Genomic DNA, 16,957 nt, shown 5'->3' on the forward strand with positions numbered 1-16,957 from the left:
CAAGTTCTCATCCATGTCTTTTTGGGCTTATGTTGGAACAGGAAGGGGCCGTCCAAACTGTTCCAAAAAAGTCAGGAGTATGAAATGGTACAAAATAGCTTTGTATGCTGAAGTATTAAGAGTTCCTTTCACTGGAACTGAGGGGCTGAGCCCAACTCCTAAAATCACCATAATCCCCACTCCACCAAACTTTACACTTGGCACAATGCAGTTAGACGAGTACCGTTCTCCTGGCCATGGAAACCCATTCCATGAAGCTCTCTACACACTGTTTTCGAGCTAATCTGAAAGTCACATGAAGTTTGGAGGTCTGTACCATGTCTAATCATTTCCAGTTTTTTATAGTAGCACAGTTGATTTTGCAGCGATGAAATTTCACGATTGGACTTGCACAGGTGGCACCCTATCACAGTACCTACGACTCTGCTCCTGAGAGCTGCCCACTCTTTCACAAATGTGTGTAGAAGCAGTCTTCATGCGTAGGTGCTTGATTTTATACACCTGTGACCACAGAAGTGATTGGAACACCTGAACTGATCTGGATGTGTGAGTGAATACTTTTGGCAGTATAATGCACAAATAACTAGTTATAGTGAAAGAAAAATAGAAGGCTGAACTGGTGTTCAACTGACCTGAAGTCATTTATAAAGGTAGACCACAAGTTCCAGCTTCAGAAATGTTAAGATGTTTGCTTTTTACTGCTACTGAGCTTTTGAAAAAAAATTTCCTACTTTCTTTTTATTTTATTTTTTTAACACTTAAGATGTTTGCATGCTCTTATTCATGTTTTGAGGAACCTGGATATTGCTATAGAACTGGGATACTGTGAGATGTAAACACGAAGAAAAGACCACTGGGATAGGATGAACTGAAACCTGAATGATGTAATGTTCATATGTATATTTACAGGATTCTAAATAAGACAGGTCTCTCATCTTCTCGTGTACAGATTCACAAATAGAAAGTTCCTTGACAGATATTCAGATTGGAGACCGCAAAACCAAAAATGAAAGCCTAAAATTCCAGCTTTAATTATTATTTATGACATTTTCTTGGTAACTTTCTACAAGCCGGTTGGCAGGCACTGGCATGCCGAAAAATGTTCTAATCCTGCAAACCCGCATTCTGACTGTCCCCACCTGCTGCCTCCTCTCCAGAGTCTGTGAGGAATACTCCCAGCTCTGAGCCCGCCCCTCCTGCCACCGCCTCCTCCCAAGCCTCCTGCCCCTCAGAGATCCTGGCTGACCCAGAGGGCAGCTACCACGGCTCCACCACCACAGAGGAGGAGCCTAGCTACTCCAGCAACCTGCCCCCAATCCGCTCAGCTCACCCGCATGCCCACGCCCATCCTCTCAAGAGCTTCGCTGTACCTGCAATCCCAGCCTCCAGCCACCCATCCTATGAGTCTCCCGCCCTGCCCAGCACTCCCCTGCTCACTCAGACCGGTGAGCCCCCATATCACTGACACCCAACAAGCTAAACAGAGTTGAATCACAATTTTTCTAACTAGCTCTTAAAAAGTCTTTGCGAGCTGAAAAAAAAAGTTTTTTAAAGCACTGGTGTGCGTTGCGTTCACTGAGTGTAGTATTTTCGTGTGACCTTTCTTCACTCAGGGCCTCCCACTCACCCGCATGTTGTGAAAACAGCCTCCATCGGAACACTAGGAAGGACACGAACACCGATGGTGGTCACCGTGCCCAACGCCCCCGATGTACCAGAGACCAGCAAGATGCTAGAAGATGTAGACAGCGTGAGTACAGCGCCCCACACTGGCTGCTTGTAGTAAGGCAGTCTGATTTTGTTTGGTAGGCCTAATGATGGTGGTGAACATTTGATATTATTTTTGCTGCTTCTTTTGGGTTGTTTTTTTTTTTTTTTTTTTTAATGATACCAATCACATTCCTTCCAAATCCATGTCAGGTTTACTTTGGGCACTGGATGATACAGTTACTTTCAGCTGAACGTCGGTTTTAACCACATTTTCTGTTTGTTCTCTCTCTCTCTGTTTTTCTTTTTTTGTATTCTTTCCAAATTCAATCTCACCATGTTTTTACTTATTCTTTTTTTTGTGGCGTTGTCGGCTCTCCTTTGGTCATTTCATTTAACCGTTAACTACCGATCTTAACAAAAAAAACCAAACAAACCCATAACTGGAATGATTTTTAATTTTTTGCCATTGAACCTTCTCTCTGCCTTGATTGGCTGTTGACCGTATGTTGGTGTCGGCTTCTTTTTGTTTTTTTCCTCGACGTCGTGCTTTTGTCTGCTGCCTCTTTCTGTTTTTGTCCTTTTCCGACCCTTCAGTTTCATTGATCTACCCAGCCCCCCCCTCCAGCTCGCCTCACCTCACCCATGCGCCCCCTTTGCCAAACTCCTCCCTGTCCTCTGTGAAAGATCCCTGACTGATCCTCTCCTCTCCTTTCCTTTCCTCTGCTTTCTTCCTTCCCTCCTTCCAGGTGCTTGCCTCCCTCCCCCCCTGCCCCTCCCCCGCCCCCCGCAGTAACCCTGTTCCTCTCCCCCAGAGCTACGAGCCCGACGAGCTGACCGAGGAGATGGCCCACCTCGAGGGCCTGATGAAGGACCTGAACGCCATCACCACAGCGCCATGAGCATGCACTTGCACCGAAACACCACACACAGACAGACACACACACAAGCACACACTCTCTGTCACCCCCCCCACACACACATACAGAAAGTCACACACCCTAAAGAAAAAAACACAACCAAACAATACAAAACAAATCAACAAAACCTTCGGAGCCAGAGGCTGCTGGACACAAAATGGCTTCTCATCCCCACGAAAAAGAAAAAAAAACTCTCGCGTCTCCCCCTGCAGAGAAAAACAAAACTTCCAGACTGAAACGTAGGAATTACTTTTTTCCCCGGCTTACCTTGCTCAGTCTCAGGAAGGAGATTGCCATGAGAGGGAAGAAAAAGTGAGACAACTTCATCTTTATATGAAGAACCATTCTCAGAGACTATGAACTTTTAAAAAGGAAAAATAAAAACAAACAAACATTGGTCGCTTTCAACCGGAAGATTGTGAATTTTTTTTTTCCTCAGCAAAAATGGTAGTCTTTTTTTTGTTTGTTTGTTTTTCGGTGCCGAACACTCTCGCTTGAGACGGTTGATTCAGTGTCAAGTCCAAAAAATATGCTGGTTTTTGATGTATGGTGCTCATGCGGCACGGTCTACACACAGTGTTTGTTTGATTAGTGTTTTCTTTGTGCATTTTGTATATCTATTGGACAGTTTCAGTGAAGTAAACGTTGGATTTCAGCCTCCTCCTCTTTACCAAGCCTACATTATTCATCAACTTTTCTTTTGTCTTTTACCCATGTGTCATATGACTTTTCATTGTTTTTTTTTTTATGTTATTGTATTATTTTTTACATAAATATCCTTATAAACATGTACATATGTTTTTTTGTTTGTTTGTTGATGTTTTTTAATGTTTCCCATCATTTCATTATTATTATTATTATTATTATTTGGGATGGAAGTGGGATAATGAATGAGTCCTGAAGCTCAGTTTTTCATATCAGCAGAGGAGAGAGAGACCTGGTGCGTTTCTACAGTACATTCTTCTCTGAGGTCGCGTTGCCACCCTTTGTACATGAAAGTGTTTTCCAGTTTTTGGTTTGTCACGGGAGCTCCGTTTAAAAAAAAAAAAAAAAAAAAAAAAAAAAAAAGCCTTACCAACGCGCAGGTGTGTCGGCGCCGTGGAGACGACTCTGCTCTGCGTGGATGGTGTCACTCAGCTGTCACCATCGGCAGCTGCTTCTTCATCGTTCAGTGGGACTTGACAGGATCTCCTCGCAGGTCAGGGGTACCGAGGACTCAGGGCGCTGGTCCCCCACCCCACCTAAATTACAAAAAAACCATCTACAGCAACAGTCGAGTTGTGTTTTATACCAGATGTTAAGTCGAGTGTGTGTGTTGTTTTCCAAAAAAACAATATTTGGTTTCAAGCATCTGTACTGCTGAACCACGTGTGTGTGCGTGCGTGCATCCCCCATCCCCGGCAGCGCAGGAGTGTGTTTGCTGTTTTTCCATCACCGTGGTTCTTCTACAAATGTTATCAGATGCAAAGATGTTGGCCTTTTTTGAAGGGGACTCCCAATTTGTTTTGCTTTTTTACATGGTTTTGTATGAAGAAAAAAAAGAAGCTTGTTCTATACACAAATCCAATATTAAAAAAAAAAGGAAAAAAAAAAAAGAAACTAGTTTTTCATTACCCTCTTACCCAAAGAAACTTGTCATTTGCGATCATAGTAATTTGCTCTACTTTTGTGAATACCATGTTTCTCATACATGTACATCGTCATGAATGTCAATATAACTGTAAGAGATTTTAACTATGGATACAAACAAGGAACAAGTTTTTGTGGGGCGGCACGTCGGGAGGGACCAGGGTGGGGGTTGATGGACAAAAGCGGGAGAAAGAGGAGCGGACTCCATTTGGGAAATAATCTATTGAGTTGTAAACAGTTGAACCTGTATTGCACTTTTTCACAATTTTTGGAAAGTACATTTCTTACATATCTTGTGTTTTAAATATCGAAAGCTGTTTGTGTAACGTAGTGTCCTAGGTAAGCAGCAGGCAGCTGGTCTTTATTTTTTCTTTTTTTTTTAATGTTTATTATTATTATTTTTTTTGGTTTTTTGCTTCAGAGATGATATGGATTGAGCGGCCAGGCGGTTTATACTCTGCAGCTCACGATGAGGAATTCTGTTGTTGCTTGTTCATGTACAGAGCTTTCTTTGCTTTCTGTAGAAATGGAGAAAAAAAAATCTGTGGCTTTTTAAAAAATGTCGGAAAAAATGTTTGGACAAAAAAAAAGAGGAAAAAAAAGATGTTTTTTTTATTGGTGCTCCTATACATTGTGTATACAAACAATTATGAATACTAACAAAGTAACCGTGTCTGCTCGTCTTCTTTTCATCAGACATGATGCCCGACAGGTAACATTGGTATACATACATACTCCAGAGATGAGTGAACACCGAAGAGTCTCTAACCTTGGGCTTTACATTTTGAGGAGGGGGGGATAAATATCTTTCGGTAAAAGTACAGGCTTGATTTACAACATTGAAATCCTTCATTAAAAAAGCAGGGCAGCTGTCATTTCACCTCATAAATTTAACAATAGAAGAGGATTGCCTATGTCAGTTTGTACTCTGTCATGTGGTTATTATGAGATGGGTTCACCTCACATGATAGGGAAAAACATTTGGGTTTTATTCACAGTGTGAACCTGAATCTATGTACACGTGACAAAAAGTCTTCCATCTGTAGACGTGACAACATCCTGTATGTGAGGTCAGCTGATGGAAAGTCATTTTTTCCACAGTCAGTGCAGTTATGATGAAATTTCTCTATTTTTGCATTTTTAAAGCTGTGGATTTTACTAAAAAAAAATCCTGTCTATTAGTCATGCTTTTTGTTGTTTTCTGCAGCATTTGCAGCAAAAAAAAAAGAAAAAAAAAAAGCAAAATAAAACTACTTGTTTTGATCTCCACTGAGAGGACAGTCCAAGGGTGCAAAGCCAGTATAAAATGCATTTGTAAGAGAGTGCATAAACTAGGTATTGGGAAATATTACGATCTGGCAAAGACATGTAGAAAAATGACCCACTGAAAAGAAAATATATAGGCTAAAATACTTTACTCAAAGAGTTGTAAACTGTGATATCTTGTCTATGTTCATCTCAGACCAGATAAATATTATATAGTCTAGATCAAGATGTCAAACATGAGGGTGGGGGCCAAAATCGGCCCAACAAAGGCTCGGTTCAGCCCGCTGTATAGCTTTGGAACAAGTGAAGGACGCCGAGGTTTTAGACTTTTAACTGTATTTTAATAGTTTTTTATAGCATTGCTGCGAATGAAGACCTCACTCATGAGTATTCATACTACACTAAGGTAAAAGAAAAAACGGGTCATTTCTTGTAAATTAAGAAAAGCTTTGTTTTATAATTACAGAAAAGTCTGTGCAATGAGCTGTCTGTAAAGCAACTTTTCTATATCATGTATAAAAACTGAGATATATTGTTGAAATTGCACGCTGACGCAAAGGCGAGTTTAACATGTCCAGCCCACTTAACATTAAGTGGGTTGTATGTGGCCCATAATGTAAAATTGAGTTTTACATCCCTGTTCTAGATATTTAGGAAACAAAGTGCCTTGAATTGCAGAACATCACCATCTGCCTGACAGTCTCCTGCTACTGCTTCACTACTACTAAAACAGTCTAATGCAACAGTTCAGTACAAACACCCAACCTTCAGGTTAATAAGTTCAGTTTTTGCCCACTGATCTAGCCACATAACACTGATGATCATCAGCGGTCACATGGTAAGAATCAGAATCAGAAAGGGTTTTATTGCCAAATGTTGAGCAGGTTTACAACATTAGGAAATTGCTGCGGTACTTAGTGCACTCCTATGGGAATTACACCTTTGAACAGGTAAAATCATGTCACCTGAATCTAGACCAGGAGTGTCAAACTAATTTTACATTGCGGGCCACATACAGCCCACTTGGATCTTAAGCGCCGGACCAGTGAAACTGCCCTTTCTGTCAATGTAAAGAAGTCACACATTTAACTGTTTTTCTACATGTTAAAGAAAGAGCTGCTGTGACAAAGAAAGAACTCTGTCAGCATGACTCTTTGGACTTAAATTGTAAGATATAAATGTGTACAATTACAAGAGACATTCTGGTAGCTCATTGCCCAGACTCTCCTTGTTGTGTGGTTGTTGTTGTTATTAAACTGTAGTCATAAAAAAAAAGATTTCTATAGTAGAAAGTGGAAAAACAAACTTCCGTTTTTCACAACGTTACAAAGGTTTTATTACAGACATAGCTAAGCGTTTTGCAATTTGGTATAAATTATGAAAGTTGAAATTTCTTTGGTGCTGAACTGCAGAAATGAGGCTTTCTTGTCAGATATAATTTGTGTGTGTGGGGGGGGTGGGGGGCGGTGGTGGTGAGGGCAGCGACCGACAACACTGTATACAACGGTAGATTGGTGCATAATCAGCAAGCAAATAAGGCAGAAAATAGAGAATTTTCTTGGGAAACTATCGTCTTGAAGCACACTGAGAGATGGGGCTGTGAAGGAAGGGGTGGAAACAAAGCAGGCAAAGTAAGTGGGATTTCATTACAGTGTTTTTCAAACGTTAAGTGTAGTGGTCTTGTTTTGCTGCTGGTTCAGTGAATTTTGGTTGAAGGGTGACAAAACCTGCCGTTTCGGAATCTGTGGGATGTCGGCTTTTCGCACCCTATTGGCATATCCTGTAGGTGGGATCCGGGCTTTGTGTTTACATCTTTTTGCGGAATCTGTTTAGCTGCTTGTTAATCGTTTGCCGTTTTTTCTTTTTTTTTGGTGGTCTTTGGTCTTTGACGTTTCTGTGGATACCACACATGTCTATAATTAAATAACAGATCTGGCATGGGCATTGAGGTTTAAACAATCGACATGCATTGTGGGAGATGTAGTTTACTGTCAGCATGCGCTTTTAAGCCGCATACAGTAAACTTTAAGTAAACTTTAACGGTCATGCACAAACTTTTGCCAGGAACATAAAATTACATATTTTGACATATGTGCTCTAGACATTGTTCACGGCGTCAAATAAGCAAACAGTTTGGAAATTTTGTTTGTTTGGGGTTTTTTTTTTTTGGGGGGGGGGGGGGGGGGTGTTTTTAGATATTTGTCTAAGAAGCAGACTCTCAGCAAAGATCTGCAATCTGAAATCAAAGACACTGTTTCTCTTGGGTTACAACGTGGCAGTGGTTTCGGAGGCTGTAATGTGGCCAAGTGACCGGCAGGTGTCGCTGCAGCCGCTCAACCGCCCGCCCCCCTTCACTTCCGGGACGCCAGTTGCGCTCACAACAGGGAATATGGCGGCCAGCTCGGATCGGAACCCACCTCCTTTCCCCACAGCAGAGGAGTCAGAGCCGGGATTGTGTGACATGGCAGACGCGGACAGCGACGAGGGCGAGGACATCTTCGTTAGTAACGTAGGTTCCCGCATCGGTGACACCAGTAACAAATTGACGTGTGTTTTTAGGTTTGCATTAGGTCAGAGTCAGAAAGCCTGCATCTTTTTTTATATCTCAACTGACCTGCATTCAGGGCATCCCGAAACGCTGAGGCTTTGACGGACAGTCGCGAAATACGGGCAGGTTTTCTTTGGAAGCAGCGAAAGTGATTTGTAAAGGTGTCTGGAGTTGGCTGAGAGTTAAATTTGGCCTCTCTTTATTACCAAGTAATATGTTTTATCACTGCTTTTGTCTTGTTCGGCTTGTTCCCGTTGGTTAATTGTTAATTAAAACGCTGGCTTCGTTCACAGTCAAGCCCCTCTTACTTATCGTTTTAGCAGAATTAATAAATAAAAATTTGGTGAGCTCCGTTAGTCACATGACTCCACCCTGCTTATCAGCCCCTGTCCTAACTGTCTGCAAACTGTAATGACAGCTCGTCTCTGTGGTGGTTGTCTGCAGAGTAACCCCGTGTCTGTGAGCCGGGGAGTTTCTCAGCCCGACCGCGTCAGCGAGGAGCCTTCAGATCTGTTCAGCGAGGAGGAGGAGGCGGCCAGCAGCACAGCGGCCAAGGCCAACGGAGTTCACTCCGACGATGACAACGATCTGTTTGCTGGTGAGGACACACTTCCCCCTAACAACAGCTGCCATCTGCAGCATCCACAGCTTCTTGCTCTTGGCTGTATCATTTTTCATGGCGATCTTGCACAGATAACATAATACTACAACAACAACAACAACAAAAAACAAGCATGGTGACAGCTTGCTTTACTCAACTCAAGATTATGCAAACATGTTGATGATTTAAGTTTATGTGGCATAGTAGTTGGTGCCAGAAAGTTCAGAGTATTTCAAAAACTGCAGATCCAACCGGATCAGAGGAAAATCCCAAAAAGTTGATTCTGTTCATCTGTACGTAGCGTTTTTAGAGAAAGAAAAGTTTTGTCACTTGTCCAAGTGACTTCTTCAGTCTCAGCTGACTGCAGGTCACTTGGATGAGTGAGGAAACGTTTCTCATACTGAAAATGCTACGTCTAGATGAACAGAAATTTTTGGGAGTAGGGAAGAGGTTAAAGTGGATTCAGCAGGAGCTCTAAAATCAGTTGTAATGACTTAATATGGGGAAAAGAAACACAACTCAAAATAATTTCTATTGAGAGCTCCAGTAGATGTTCTTAATATGCAGACTGTGATCAGGTGAACTGTATAACTCCTGCTGCTGAGGTGCTCTTTGTGGATTTACACACCTGAATTTAACAGTTGTTTAAGTTTGAGTTGTTCTGGCTCATTTCCATCCTCTACACTGACAATACACTGTTTATGCTGTCGTTATATTAGACACTGTACACGGGAATGAAGGTGGAATTCGATGACCGAAGCATCATCAGTTTAACTTCAGATTCTTCCCTGCTACCCTTGATGTACCTAACTCTGACCACTGTCACACACTGTTCTTTACTTTAAATTATCACAGTACAACAAACTAACCTGTTTATAATGCACTAACCTGCCAATTATTTTTATGCAACTTTTCTTTCATCTCTGAGTGAAGTTAGCTCTTTCTTTTCTCTCCCTTTGAAATACAGCAGCTGGACCTTCAGCTAGCAATACACTGTGCGCCAAACCTTTTGTCTTCAGTAGGGCTAGCTTGATGTTGAAGTACTGCAATTGCAACTCACTGACACCCGCAGTTGTTCTGGTGTTGTGGCAAAAAAAACCCCACAAAAAACCCACTGGCCCACTTTAACCCCAGACTATAGCACAGTTTTGCCTCTTTTGTCTATTTCTATGCAACATCCTCTGGTGATGAATAAATGAACAGCGTTGTCAGTTTGATGTTTGGAGCTTCGCAGTGACGAAATAATAACTCTACCCAAATGAGTCTGTTTTGAAAATGTAAGGCGTAAAGGTAAAAAAGTAGCCAGGAAAAAACTACTCAAGTAAAGTCAAGATACCTGAAAATTCTACTTAATTACAGTAATGAAGTATTTGTACTTTGTTACTTCCCACCTCTGCAATTGAGCACTGTTTAAACACCACAGCTTACTAGCCGACCATTTTCATGCATCTGTGACCCCAGTTTGGGAGATGTCTGCCTTTTTCCTGAATATTTTTCCCAGAAATCAAGATTCCCTCACAAAATTCACAAAGCTTGTTCTGGGTAGTTTCATATAGTATCTGTTACCTTTCCTCCAAACCACACTGCACAAAAAATTGAAATGAAAATCCAGTTATGAGTAGATATAAGCTGAATTTGAATTTATGAAACTTTTTGCAGCAAGAAATGACAGCCAGTCTGTAAAAAGTCTGGAACATGAATGAAAAGGCTTTCTTTCTCCAGATGCAAACGTGGAACTGAGCACAGACAAGTCCAGCAGCTCCTCTCGGAAGGAGCCCTCTGGTCCTCGGCATGCCTCCTCATTCACTCCGAGCCCCGCAGCCATGCAGCCCACCTCCTTGGAGCAGGTACAGGCCACGGCTGAGCCCTCTAAGAACTTGTGAGAATCTCAGTAGCGTGAATGCTTTTCTAATACTTGCGCTGCAAAGGCTTAGGTGTGTTCAAGGTATGAGTTGTGTTGCTGTCTTCTTATTGGTTGTAGCTGGAAGAGGAAGAGGCCAAGGACAGTTTTGATGTGGATGTTGCTGTCACAAACCCAGAGAAAGTCGGTCAGTCTCTTTTTTTTTTTTTCATCATACAACCTTCTACATTTTGTAGATTAAACTAATGTTATTAATTGTAAAGTAGCTAATTGTGTGATGTTTTTGTCCTCTTTAGGGGATGGCATGAATGCATATGTGGCCTACAAAGTATCCACCAGGGTATATAATCCAGCTTGTGTTAATTCGTGGCTTTTACTAGCTTTTGCTGTTGTGCCTTTCTCATGTCCTGTCACTGATCTTCCACCAGACTTCCTTGGCCATGTTCAGGAGTAAGGTCTTCTCTGTGAGGAGGCGCTTTAGTGACTTCTTGGGCCTTTATGAAAAGCTGTCAGTCAAGCAGTCACTCCATGGATGCATCATTCCACCACCACCAGAGAAAAGTGTTGTAGGTGGGTGCCAGGCCTTTTGTTTTTTTTCTTTGGTTCTGCACTTTTTTTTTTCCGGTCCCTGCTGTGTGACACGTGTCATTTGGTTCAACAGGAATGACCAAAGTGAAGGTGGGAATGGATGATCCATCATCAGTAGAGTTTGTGGAGAGGAGAAGAGCAGCTCTGGAGAGGTGTGGATCCACATATGATTTACACAGTGACATTATTAACATCATGTCTAGTTTCTTTGTTGTTGTTGTTTTTTTTATTACAATTTCTGCTTCACACACTTCATCCCTGATGCCACTGTGCTTTATGTAGGTATCTTCAGAGAGTAGTGTCTCATCCATCTTTACTACAGGATCCTGATGTGCGGGAGTTCTTGGAAAGAGAAGACGTGAGTATTTCAAGATATAAAAAGTAGGAATGGGACAAATACTTGACTGGTGAGTGCTGAATTTTAAATGTATAATTCTTGGAATGCTTTATGTTCAGTTGCCCAGAGCCGTGAACACCCAAGCACTGAGTGGAGCAGGTTTCCTCAAAATGATCAATAAGGCATCAGACGCTGTCAACAAGATGACCATCAAGATGAACGAGTCTGACACTGTAAGGGCTGAAAAGAGGGCTGAAGTGTTTAGTTTTTACATACCGTTCCACATGTGGCCTCCAAATATAAATTTGCATAAGGATGAGCAGGAACAGACCCTGGTAGATCTGTGGAGCCAGCAGAAGGCATCAAACAGTTCTGCCATTCTAAACACGATGAAGAGGTTGCTGATGTTTATTCTGTGTCTCTCAGTGGTTCGAGGACAAGTTCCAGGAGGTGGAGAATGAGGAGCAACAGCTCAGGAAGCTTCATGTCGTGGTCGACTCCCTTGTCATTCACAGGAAAGGTGAGCTTCACCTGCTTTTTATTGACTTGAGCTTTTCTTTGCATCGTTTATCAAATTAATTTAGGGAAAGAAAACATTTCAGCCCAGATGTCTTTCAGTTCTTTCAGGGTGAAACAAGTAGTCTGAATATATTTTCTGCTTCCGCCTTTAATATCAGAGCTATGTGGGAACACAGCAGTGTTTGCCAAAAGTTTGGCCATGCTCGGGAACTCTGAGGACAATACAGCTCTGTCACGGGCCCTTTCGCAGCTGGCAGAGGTGGAGGACAAGATGGAGCAGCTGCATCAGGAGCAGGCAGCCAGTGACTTCTTCATCTTTGCAGAACTGCTTGGTGACTACATCCGCCTGCTGGGCGCTGTGCGGGTAAGCCCTCTACTTGTACTGTTAGGATGGTAGATAGGGTAGATGGGAAGAAATATATTTCTTGAGGGAATGAGGGCGACATCCCAGAGAAAATAAGATTTGAGAATTTTCTCATTTTGGTAATTGTTGAGTATTTTATGTTGCCTTTCTCTCGTAAAACTAAATAAACTGAATGAAGTTATTTACATAAAAATCTTTAAAAAAAGAAGACAGTATCATTAGTGCAGAAGAACCTATACATGTACAATCAAGTGTCTGAATAGGGCTATTTAATGTTGTGCAAGTGAGCGATGCGATATGCACAGCTTTATGTTTGAATCGCACCGCTTGAGGAAGTAACGACAACAATAAGGGCTCTCCTTAGATCTGTAACCAACCTTTAACATGGTGCAAGGTCACAGTTTTACTGCAGACAAGCTGTCTGTTCTGTTTCGTGGAAAGATCAGGTGTTGCTACTACCACTGTCTGATCTAAAAATGGATGTCCACAGGGCTGCTTTGACCAGCGCATGCGGGCGTGGCAGAGGTGGCAGGAGGCTCAGAGTACACTCCAAAAGAAGAGAGAGGCCGAGGCCAAGCTCTTGTGGGCCAACAAACCCGACAAACTGCAGCAGGCCAAAGAAGAGATCACTGAGGTAACAGTGGCAGTGACCACACAGTTAATGCAGCACAGTCTTTAGTTTACACCAAAATGGACTTCAAAGGTTTTTCTTTTCTTTTTAAATTTCTCCTGCAGCAGATTGTTGATCAGGCCAGTTTGACAAACAGGTTACAGGAACCCAAACAAAAAAGTGTTTCTTTTAAAATACTTTGTCATCTTGTTCTGATTTAGGAGACACTCCCATTACCAACATGTCAGCTTCTTCAAATATATAAACATTTAGGTTTTTTTCTTTGCTTTTATTAAATTATCAGCTTCTTATCAAAGTGGAGATGTAAGAGTAATTTTGTTCATTTATTTAGTTCTTTTTGTCAGCAAGATGAAAGAAAAAAGCTGCAAACCGAAAATCCATGTAACAAGTTGCTGTATGGTTGTGGATTATTTTGTAAGATGGCACTGTGAAGCTGCTTTTTCACCAATTTCTGACATTGGTTAATATTGAACTGCTCCAACACTAATATAGTTTGGTATCTGTTAGAGTATTGTGGTTAGTGGAATTGATTTCACATCAGTACGACACTGAAGGAATTTAATTTGAAGTGTGGGTTGTCAGCTACACTTGGGCTACGTCCACATGTACACGGGTATTTTTGAAAACGGAGATTTTCCGTTTTCGTTTTAAAATATAATCCCGTCCACACGTAAAGGCAGAAATGAAGGAAAACGCTGCTAGGAACATGCCAAAGCAACAGGTGGCAAAATATTCCTAACCGTGCAGAAATGTTGGCCAATCAGAAGTCTAGAAGCCTTGGTGGGAAAAAGTAAACAAAGCTGGGGCATAGAAGCAGAACCGAGTGGTATGTGTGGAGGGACAGTAACTGTGTGTGTATATGTAAGCATTTAAGCACTGCAGAGAGTACAATTAACAGTAATAGTATTGTAGAAATTCATTTCACCGAAACAATAACGTGGCGCACAGTGTGACGTCAAAAAAGGCGCACACCTTTGACGCTGCGTTTTCTGCGTTTTCTCCGTTTTTCTCATCCACACCTAAATGCAAAAACAGAGTTTTCAAAAATATCCACCCTGGCCGGAGTTTTTAAAAATCTCAGTTTTCAGTGACCAAAAACGCCGTTTACGTGTGGACAAAAGGTGCAAACTCATAGAAAAATCTGCGTTTTCAAAAATACCTGGGTACGTGTGGACGTAGCCTAAGGTTTAACAAGTTGTTGCATTGACCTGTTAGAAAATACGTCTGCTTTTTTGGCTTGTTTCGTTTTGTGGGTTTTTTTTGTTCGATTCTTCCATTACAGTGTTGTTTGCTTGGCCCAATGTTGTGAAGCAGTTTAGTGTGTAAATTCACTTTGTGTGTCATATTCTTTTGGTGCTGGTAGCTCGCCAGGTTATTCATTCTGTTTTGGAAAGTACTGAATTTGGTTATTTTTCCACTCCTACAGTTACCATCCCACTAAGCTGTTGTTGACGGCATCCTTCACTCGCATCATCACCACTGATATCAAATTCCTGGCCTTTCCTCAATTTGTCATGAACTCAAACTTGCGAAGGAAACCAGCAACTGCTTTTGAGCCAGTATAAACTCTTACGACAATATTATTGTATAATACCTTGAATTAAAGCTGAAAGTCTACACTTCAATCACCTCTTTGATTTCACTACGAGGAGTGGATTTCACCCTTTTCCGTCAATGTCGACAGTCATCTGTAGTCTCTGTATTTATTAGCTTGTGTTTTGTAATCTTTTGCAAGTTGTGGTGATTTGTTTCTTTTTCTCCCTTTGTGTGTCGTCAGTGGGAGGCGAGGGTTACTCAGTACGAGAGAGATTTTGACAGAGTTGCCATGACTGTACGCAAGGAGGTTCTCAGGTTTGAGGTATGTTGGGAAGGGTTTCTTTTAATGTGTCACCAAAGGTTAGTATCAAAGTAGAATGATTGTGTCTCATTTTGTCACTGCTGGAATTTTAAGAGTGCTACTGTACATATTAGACCTGGTGAACACTTACGGGTTTTCCAGTAGCACAAGCAACTTCATTGTGAAGTCAAGATAGTTGATTTCAAACATGCACTTCATCCCTGCACTTTTCTTGACATTCTTCAGATTCAGTGCTTCAGATCGCACTGATTCACATGAATGTGAGAACAGAGCAGGTAATAATAAATGATGTTAGGGGACTGTGAAAGCTGATGAAAGCCAAAAGCTACAGCGGATTGTTCTTCACAATAAAGTTGCTGGATTTCAGCTCCCTTTGACCTCAGAAACAGGGGAAGTTCTGCCAGAAATTCCTACAGCCGGCTTGAACCTTAGATGTGACAACTCTTGTCTTTTCAGAAAGAGAAAGCCAAGGACTTCAAGAGCCAGATAATTAAATACCTGGAAGCAATGCTGCAGTCTCAGCAGCGGGTAATCACTTAACTATATTAAGCATCATATCCAACATGTACAAGTATTTGTGAGGATAACGAACATGGCTGTTAAACTTCGGTAACAATTAACATCTTACTGTTAAAGAAATGTTTTAATAGTCTTTTTGTCTTCTTCTCTCTCTCTGATTGTTTTCCAGCTCATAAAGTTTTGGGAGGCATTCCTGCCTGAGGCGAAAGCGATAGCTTGATGAAGAGGGAGACTCTTTAAAGACCCCGACTGCCTTTTTGAACACTTTACCTCTATAAGCAGGAACTGAGAAGACAATTTTGAAACACACAAGAAACTTCCGTCCATTTTTCTTTCTTTTGTCTTTTTAATGACATCGTCTTCTCTTATCTTGTACAGTACTTCAATATGATAAGCGCCACTTTTCCACAGCATTTCTCTGGTATATTGCCTTGTTTATGTTTCTGATTTAAGATGGTATAAAGCAAGAATCCAGCAGAGATTAACAGGGCCACGAGTGTCTGTAAAACTCACCGTCCTGTCAGTGGGATATATATTTATGTCTCTTGTTTATTTTAACATGGAGGTACTGTCCCAAGGTAGCATTGCCTACAGTTTACATGAGAAGATAGGCATATGTGAGTCATTCCACACTAACAGATTGATGCATGTCAGATAATGTTTTGATGCACTAAAATAAATTGTTCTATTTCAAGAGGTTTTTTTTAATATTATCAAACAAACACTATTGATAGCTGGGGCCATGTACCAGGAGTATTAGCACATTCAAACAGTATATCATAGATTACGTATTAGATGATAGAGGCAGATTTGACAAGGTTACAAGCTTGTCAGAGGTGTTACAAAATGATATAAGTTGTTACAGTGAGTGCAGGGTGTGAAAATGTAACCTCTGCTTTGGTAGTATTTTCTACAGTGACACATATGATAGTTACATTTATGTCAGTTTCTTCAAGAGTTTATATTTGGTCCTATTTTTGTCAGACGTGGAGGCCTAAAGGAAACCACTGGGAACTGCTGCAGAGATTTGTCTAGAACCATGAAAGTGACTGACATGTACAAGTGTGCACATATAAAGCACTGAACAGAACTTGTGCAGATTGCTAACCATACTTTTTTGTTTGGTCTAACAATGACAGAAAGACATTCAAGTGAGATGGTCCCTTATTTTCTTAATCAGCATTTGTAAGTGTAGTTTTTCTGTCATGTCATATTTACGTAAGAATGTGCTTTATTTTTGTAACCACTTTGCATTAGTACACACGTTTTCCTGGAAATGCTGTACATGTAGATGTACAAAATAAATCATTAGTTCAGCTTTGGGACACTTGTTTTTGTTTATGTGAGTTTGTTTTTATGTGTTTGGTGGGATTTTCCATTTCACTGGGGAACTGAGATAAATTGTGATATTCTAGACTTATACTGTACATATAACATTGACCACTGGTTAGCACTGTCCTCTTTACAAAGATTTTGAAGGTTGGTTTTGACTTCTGCAAAAAAAAAAAAAAATACGCTATACGCTGAAGTTTTTATCAAGTTCAATTTTCCCTTTAAAAATGTTGCTCTCACTTGAATAAGATTAACTTAATCACCTCATTCATTTTCT

The 16,957-nt window shown here is 41.1% G+C and overlaps 2 protein-coding genes across 14 annotated transcripts in view; both read left to right on the forward strand.

Annotated features, from left to right (window-relative positions):
• Positions 1–4,924, forward strand: part of neo1a (neogenin 1a) — a 163,070-nt gene extending 158,146 nt beyond the window's left edge. For 8 of the 13 annotated variants that reach the window (XM_087840664.1, XM_087840694.1, XM_087840667.1 and 5 more), the window contains 3 exons: positions 1,158–1,445; positions 1,614–1,750; positions 2,457–4,924. In XM_087840664.1, the coding sequence (XP_087696790.1) occupies positions 1,158–1,445; positions 1,614–1,750; positions 2,457–2,609 (578 nt within the window). In that variant the 3' untranslated portion in view covers positions 2,610–4,924. Of the gene's footprint in view, positions 1–1,157; positions 1,446–1,613; positions 1,751–2,304; positions 2,409–2,456 lie in introns of those variants that run through there. The other 5 variants (XM_087840678.1, XM_087840697.1, XM_087840701.1 and 2 more) reach the window with 2 other exon arrangements.
• A 2,954-nt stretch (positions 4,925–7,878) lies between these two features.
• Positions 7,879–16,675, forward strand: LOC102784823 (sorting nexin-1-like). The gene is made up of 15 exons (XM_006793839.3): positions 7,879–8,031; positions 8,515–8,668; positions 10,394–10,518; positions 10,653–10,719; positions 10,829–10,872; positions 10,961–11,102; positions 11,194–11,272; positions 11,403–11,478; positions 11,577–11,690; positions 11,884–11,977; positions 12,135–12,340; positions 12,831–12,974; positions 14,749–14,829; positions 15,286–15,357; positions 15,518–16,675. Exons 1-15 carry the CDS (start codon positions 7,912–7,914, stop codon positions 15,566–15,568), a joined length of 1,569 nt encoding a protein of 522 aa, XP_006793902.1. The 5' UTR covers positions 7,879–7,911; the 3' UTR covers positions 15,569–16,675.
• The last annotated feature ends 282 nt before the right edge of the window (positions 16,676–16,957 follow it).

The sequence above is a fragment of the Neolamprologus brichardi genome, chromosome 1 (assembly GCF_056152115.1).
Source record: "Neolamprologus brichardi isolate AB-2024 chromosome 1, ASM5615211v1, whole genome shotgun sequence".
Lineage (NCBI taxonomy): Eukaryota > Metazoa > Chordata > Actinopteri > Cichliformes > Cichlidae > Neolamprologus > Neolamprologus brichardi.